Consider the following 7,672-nt stretch of genomic DNA (forward strand, 5'->3'; position numbering starts at 1 on the left):
CGGAGAAGATCCAGGGGTTTGCGTTAGAATTTACTCGTATAAATACCTCGAGATAATTTGTAAATGGCATAATTGTAACTTCTCCGACTAAAATATTAATACAAATCCAGTTTGTCATTTTTTTGTTGTTCTTATTGATTTCCACCGAAAATATGCCCCCAGATCTGACTTTATCAACTAAGTTCATTAGGTTGTGGTTTTTAGCACTTACGATGTGTTATACAAATAAGACAAAATAAAAAAAAAACCCCAGAAACTCTACACATGATTCTACGAGAATCTTCATGCACACACATTATTCAAAGTGAATTAAACAGTTATTTAAGAATTATGTTCATTCATGCATGTAACAACTTAGAAGAATATGACAGTTACTATACATGCCTTGTCGTTGATTAATGCACACAAACCATTAAACACTAGATTTTCATACCGTACGTTAGATGGTGAACTAAACAAATCTAGATTGCTTTGATACCAAATATAAATTCAGATTTCTATATTCATGAAATCTATACGTTTCAAAGATCATTTAGACTTATTTTAATTCAACTATAAACACTTTCTTAGAGAAGAAGAAACACTAACCTTTAATCTCTATTGCTTGGTTATGTTTGATGATGGATCCAAATTTTCAAATGATTTTTCTCCTCCCTTTGACTTTTCTCTCTTCTGATTCCTTTGATGGACAAGGAATCCACACTCTTCTCTCTTTCTATGTTTTTATTTTTCTTTTGTTACGACACCCTTAAAGTTAATATGATGTTCGTTCACTTCTTATATGTGACCAAACGTCACTAGTGAACCCACGTAACCATCCACATAACCATCCACATAACCATCACTTACTTTAACAACCACTTAATAACATATGCATAACAACCTTTCATGTAATTAATATAATACTGCAGATGAATTACACGTTATCATATATATACGAATAACATAGAAAGATATTAATTATATATATTGGTAAGGAAAGAGGGTTATTAATACATCCAAAACCGATCCATCACGATGTCGTCTTATATATTAGAATTCATAAACGTTAATATGAACTTGAACTTTATAATTAAACCTAAAGACATATAGGCCACATCGAATATAAATGTTCTTATAGTCGTATCATCCGTTGTAAAAAATTGGGTACCATCAAAACAAACTCAATCCAGCATTTGTAACATCCGTGAACCAAATTGTGGATTTTTGGAGTGGGTGTCGATCGACACACCATCAATTCCAATTCGACCAAGTTGATTTAAATTGCCGTTTTGGTTCGGTTTAGTTTAATTGGGAATCTCTAACCGACATATATAAAGCAGATTCTAGAGAGAAGAGAGAGTGTTCTTGGGAGATTATGGAGATTCTAAGCTGGTTTGGTGAGATTTGTTCATGTGGAGTGGAGATCTTGTGCTAGGAACGAAGGAGAAGCCTTCTAAGTGTTGGATTCGTCAGTTTGGATCAGGAACTTTCTGCAAAAGAGGTGAGTGTTTGACCATGGCTGATCTAAGTTTGAGAATCCTTTGTTTTGCTTGTTTTGTGTCTGTTTGTGTTGTTTGCTTGTATGCATGTGGTTGGTTGTTTGTTCCCATGAGTTTCCAAAGCTTTTGGGGGAGTTTTGGACGATTTGGAGGTTTTGGGAAGCGGTTCTTCGACTTTCGACTTCGAGCAGAACGTGTCTGCAGAGTCGGTGTCGATCGACACCAGGTCAGTGCCGGTCGACACCAATCTTTTCAGCAGCAGCTGATACTTGTTTTCATGGTTTGTTTGTGTTTGGTTGTTGTTTGTTAAACATTGGTTTCTCGGTTGCTTGTGTGTGTAGCTCAGTAGATGGGAGGACTGCCTCACTAAGTATTTTTGATAATACTTACGCATCTCAATTGTTGTTTGTAGTGTGCAGGTATGTGACGTGGAATCACGGCGATGAGGAAGGGATGATCTAGGGTCTCATGATTTATGTTTCTGTGCATGTTGTTGTTTTGTTAGATTGGTTTATATTGGTTAACAGTTTGTGTTATAATTGAATATTATGAAATTTAAAACTTTTAATATTCTAACCTTTTTTTGACAAATAACTTGCAATTTTTTTTTTGTCGACCTTTTATATTAAAAAGCCCAACACGGACAAACACAAGAGTACAAATTTAGACCCAACAAGCCACAAATTGCAATACATATGAAGATAAGCATTGAAAAATAAAGGACACGTGTATAGCAACGTGGCAACTTCTGCGTAGATCTGTGTTCCACACACGACATCGCCACCGACTCAAGAAAGCTTCCTTCACTGGAATATTTCACCGTCGGCCGATTCTCCAAGCTTCTGCACAGATTTTCTATTGTAGATAGCCTTCAATTTGTACTGATCACCTTTTGCTAAAAGTTTCCGGACGTTATTGACTGAATATAAACTTTGTTCACCGGAATTTAATCTTGATTGATCGAAACCGAAATATTCTTCAGAGAACTATCTAACACGACAAGGACTCCAAATCTTCATACTCCACTTCTCTCAACGGCAACAACTTGAATCAACACGGCCAAAGAGAACCTTCACTCAATATAAATCATCTATGGATGAGTGAGGATATTACCATCGAAGATTCAAGCACAGCACAATAAATATCAGTCAAAAAACTTTATGATTTCAACACTTCCTCGATATTAAAGCGCTGAACTGAAGAACAAGCAAAAGACTTTAAACAAACTAAACCGACAAAACGTCGGAACTAGATCCGGACAAAGCCAGAAAACCTAAACAAAAAAACTAACCGACATACAATCGGAAGATCTTTGATGTTAATCGGACGAACAAAAGATACAAAGCTTTCTCTCTCTCAATAATAATAATCTAAGAGAGTTAAGAGAGAGAAGCTCAAATAACTTGCAATTAAAAAGTAACAACGAACACTACCTAAATATTTATGGGAGATTGACACTATGACACACTTTTGATGAAAATGTTTTCATTCTAGCACACTTTCTATCCATGAGGCACTTTTTTACAACTTTTTACACTATTCACATAAATTTTTGACTATTTTGCCCTCTACATATAACAAGAAAATGAGATAGAGAGTTACAATCAAACTAGAGTTTAAACAAAAAAAAACGTGGGGACTATTTTTACTATCAACTAAAATAAATATAAATGTTTTTTTTTATCTCAAACACTTTTATGTCATATTTTTCTATTCTTCTCTTTACTTTTTTTTTGTTTCTCATATTTTTCTTCACTATTTGTAAACACTTTATTTAATTATTATGACATATATATATGGTTGATTTTATTTTTTGTGATTCATTATAATTATATTTTTTTCTATATTTTAAGATCTATTTTACTATGCTTAAAATGAATAATATGTATAACTATTCATTTATAGTTTAATATTTGTTCATTATTATGTGGATACTTAAAGTGTCTTATTATGTGGATACTTATTTGTGGATGATCATATAAAAACATAAGAATACATGTAAACTGACCACATGATATCCACGAGACAGTGACCATATATTTAGTTTCTTTGTGGCATCAACAATCAATTCCCATATGTTGTTTTTTTAAGGGTTGTCCACGAGACAACGATCATATGGTGTCCACAAAATACTAACCATATGGTTAGTTTACATGTAAATGAACCACATGATATCCACGAGACAGTAACCTTATATATATATATTATCCAATTATAGTTGAATATTTGTTAATTGTTATGTGGATGCTAAAAAAGTCTTATTATGTGGATACATATTTGTGGATACTAATGTCTTATTTGTGGATACTTATGTGGATACTTAAAATCAAATCCACATGGATGATGAGTTATATACGTCCACTAAAAACTACTTGTGTTTTGGTGAAACAATCGTTATTAACTATCAAACAATTTTAAGCTCATCATATCCCCTAAAAAATTAAGCATGAGACCGTTCATTATATTATATCCTAAACCCTGAACCTCTAAACCCTAAACCCTAAACCCTAAATCCTAAACCCTATACCCTATACCCTAAAGCCTAAAACCTAAACTCTAAACCCTAAAGCCTAAATCCTAAACTTTAGACCTTAACCTTAGATCATAAACCATAATCATAAATTTAATTTCATAAATTTTTTAACAAATGTAGTGAAATATGAAGATCTTTTACTATAAAACATGAAATTGACCTACCCCAACCTGTACACCCTGAACCTTAATTTAGACCAAATTTTTTAGTTCTTTCATTACATTCTTTATAAATTTCCAAATTCATTGATGTTGTTCGCTATTATGTGGATGATTAACATGCATAGATGGATACTTATTTTTGGATGACCAGAGAAAAAAATATATGAATACCTAATTAATTAAACAACTTGTGGTTTAGTAAAGTACTCATGGTAAACTATCGAACGATTTTAATCTTTCATGTCCATAAAATCAAGTCCACATAGACGCTAAGTTATACACGTACACTACAAACTATTTGTGTTGGTGAAGTAGTCATTGTTAACAATCAAACAATTTTAACCTCATTATATCCCCTAAAAACCTAAGCATGAAACCATTCATTATATCCTATACTAAACTGTAAACCCTACACCTCTAAGCTCTAAACCCTAAAACTCTAAATCCTAAACCCTAAATCCTAAATTTTAGATCATATACCACAATCATAAATTTAATTTCATAGCAATTCTAACAAATGTAGCCAAATCTGAATAATTATTACTAAAAAACATAAAACTGATGGTCAATAACAAATGAAAAAGATTTGATGGATGATATTATATATATTGAACATGAAACTAAATAATCATAAAGATATAAGCATCTGGAATTGATTTTGTAGATGATATATATATACAAATGCAAAATTAAAAAAAGATATAAATGTGGCTAAGGAATATATATATATATATATATGTTGTTATCTACCACTAAAGATTATTCTAACACATATATTAAAGAAAGGGAGTAAGATAAACAAATAAAATAAAAATTATTTGGAGATGGAGAGAGAGTTAGAGAGGGTAAGAAAAAAAGATAAAGAAAAGGAAATAGGGTAAAAAAAAAAAAAAAAAAAAANAGGATATATTATTGGGAAGTAATGTGTTTAAGAAAGAGTTAAAGGGTAAGAAAGTAAAACTATAATAAAAGTGTGTGGTAATCCAAAATAATATTATTTTTTATAGAAAAATATGTTAAAATGTAAATATTCCAATATTTATTTGCTGTTGTCTATTTCTTCGTGAATAAAATATGTGCAGATAACGCGCAACATAATGTCGTTTCATGTCTCAAATTTTCCAGAAAAGTCAAACCCTAAAAAAATCTGCTCTTTATTTACTTTTTGAATTTTTTTTTCCAATAATAAGAATATTAATAAATGATATATTCCTAAATTTACTTGGGCGTTACTCCAAATTTTCCTAAATACCTCGCTGTCTTTTCTTTTTCTTTTTATTTTGTTTTGTGTGTCACCGGCGGCCTCTCACATACCCTAAAGTAGCTTGATAGTTTCCATATTGCATATTCACATTCGCAGCCTCTCTTACAAAACTCCCTCAGCTTTGTTTTGGATCTGAGCGAGAGAGGTTGAAAAAAAACTATTTGCCCGAATCATCTATCATGAGTTTCCATAGCTTTTACAAGAGAGCTTTTAGCTTGTTCAAGGCTCACCCTTCTACTTCCAAGCTTCTTCTTCTCAGCACCTTCAGGTCTCTCCTTATTTTTGCTTTAGATCTGGTTCACCATTCTACACATCTTCTTTTTAATTCTTCTTTCCGCTATATATTATATGATTTGACTGTTTTCTTGATTTTCTCATCGTCTTTTATATTATTAGTCTTGTAATATTTTTGACCGCTCTCTTATATGCATGAATCCGATTTTTTCGTATTTTTATTGTGATGCATGACAATGAATACCAGCTTCATACGTTTTTTTTCTTTTCAATTCAAATCCATGTGTTTTGGTAACGTATAGACTTCATTAGATCCGGTTTCAAACATGTCTTAGAACCTCTAATTATTATTTAAGTTTATGTCTTTATCCTATTTCTGATCTTTTATGTATTTTTTTGTGCAGCGGTGGTGGTGTACTGGTGTATACGGACTCGAGTCCATTGAGACGTTTATTACACGCAGACGCAACTCTTGATGAAAATGGCCAACCAATAAGGAAGAAGAAGGTGGTCGTTCTCGGGAGTGGATGGAGCGGCTACAGCTTCTTGAATTACTTGAACAACCCTAACTATGATGTTCAAGTTGTGTCTCCTCGTAACTTTTTCCTCTTCACTCCTCTCTTGCCAAGTGTTACCAATGGCACTGTTGAAGCTCGTAGCATTGTTGAACCCATTCGTGGTCTTATGCGCAAGGTCACCATCTAACCCTTGCAGCCTCTCATCTTATCATTATTATTACTATTATTCAAGTTTTTAAGCTTTTTATACTATAACATCTCAGAAAGGATTTGAGTACACAGAAGCAGAGTGTGTCCAGATTGATGCATCGAACAAGAAAATCCACTGCCGGTCCAAGGATGGGTCAAGTCTTACGGGCACGGCTGAGTTTGACATGGACTATGACATTTTAGTCATAGCTGTTGGAGCTAAGCCTAACACATTCAACACCCCTGGAGTTGAGGAACATGCCTATTTCCTCAAAGAAGCGGAGGATGCTCTTAACATCCGTCATTCAGTCATCGACTGTTTCGAGAGAGCCTCTCTTCCGAATCTAACTGAAGAAGAGAGGAAAAAGATTCTGCATTTTGTTGTGGTTGGTGGTGGACCAACTGGTGTCGAGTTCTCAGCTGAGCTTCATGATTTCTTAGTCGATGATGTGGCCAAGATATACCCAAAGGTCCAAGAGTTCACAAGAATCACTCTTCTTGAAGCAGGCGACCACATTCTCAACATGTAAGTTTCCACTCAAGCTTCTATAAACTGCTGCTTTTTCTTTGTAAGAATGTTTTGGCTCTATTTTCCTATACAGGTTTGACAAGAGGATCACTGCTTTTGCCGAGGAAAAGTTCCAAAGAGACGGTATTGATTTGAAGACAGGGTCAATGGTTGTGGGAGTGACTGCGGATGAGATATCCACAAAGGAAAGAGAAACTGGCAAAATTGTCTCTGAACCTTATGGTATGGTTGTGTGGTCAACAGGAATTGGTTCACGTCCTGTCATCAGAGACTTTATGCAGCAGATTGGTCAGGGGCAGAGGCGTGTGTTGGCAACTGATGAATGGCTTAGAGTGGAGGGTTGCGACAGTGTGTATGCTTTAGGTGATACTGCAACGATCAACCAACGCAGAGTCATGGTACCATCTCAACACACCCATATGTATATATATATATATTATTATAGACGTTTCCCTTGTGAGATGAAGACTGACTGTGTTGTTGAACAAACAGGAAGATATAGCTGCGATTTTCAGCAAAGCAGACAAGGGAAATACAGGAACATTGAACAAGAAAGATTTCAATGGGGTGGTGAAAGACATTTGCCAGAGGTACCCTCAGGTGGAGCTCTACTTGAAGAAGAATAAACTGAAGAACATTGCACAGTTGCTCAAGAGTGCAAATGGTGAGGACACACAAGTAAATATCGAAAAGTTTAAGCAAGCCCTCTCTGAAGTGGATTCGCAGATGAAGAACCTTCCAGCAACTGCACAGGTAAGCAAAT

General features: G+C 34.2%; 1 protein-coding gene across 4 annotated transcripts in view; it reads left to right on the top strand.

Annotated features, from left to right (window-relative positions):
* The window catches only part of LOC104792308 (external alternative NAD(P)H-ubiquinone oxidoreductase B4, mitochondrial), a 12,349-nt gene continuing 10,153 nt past the window's right edge, over positions 5,477–7,672 (top strand). For all 4 annotated transcript variants that reach the window (XM_010518428.2, XM_019228412.1, XM_019228407.1 and 1 more), the window contains exons 1-2: positions 5,477–5,707; positions 6,078–6,366. In XM_010518428.2, the coding sequence (XP_010516730.1) occupies positions 5,619–5,707; positions 6,078–6,366 (378 nt within the window). In that variant the 5' untranslated portion in view covers positions 5,477–5,618. The remainder of the gene's footprint in view (positions 5,708–6,077; positions 6,367–7,672) is intronic.

The sequence above is a fragment of the Camelina sativa genome, chromosome 1 (genome assembly GCF_000633955.1).
Source record: "Camelina sativa cultivar DH55 chromosome 1, Cs, whole genome shotgun sequence".
NCBI lineage: Eukaryota > Viridiplantae > Streptophyta > Magnoliopsida > Brassicales > Brassicaceae > Camelina > Camelina sativa.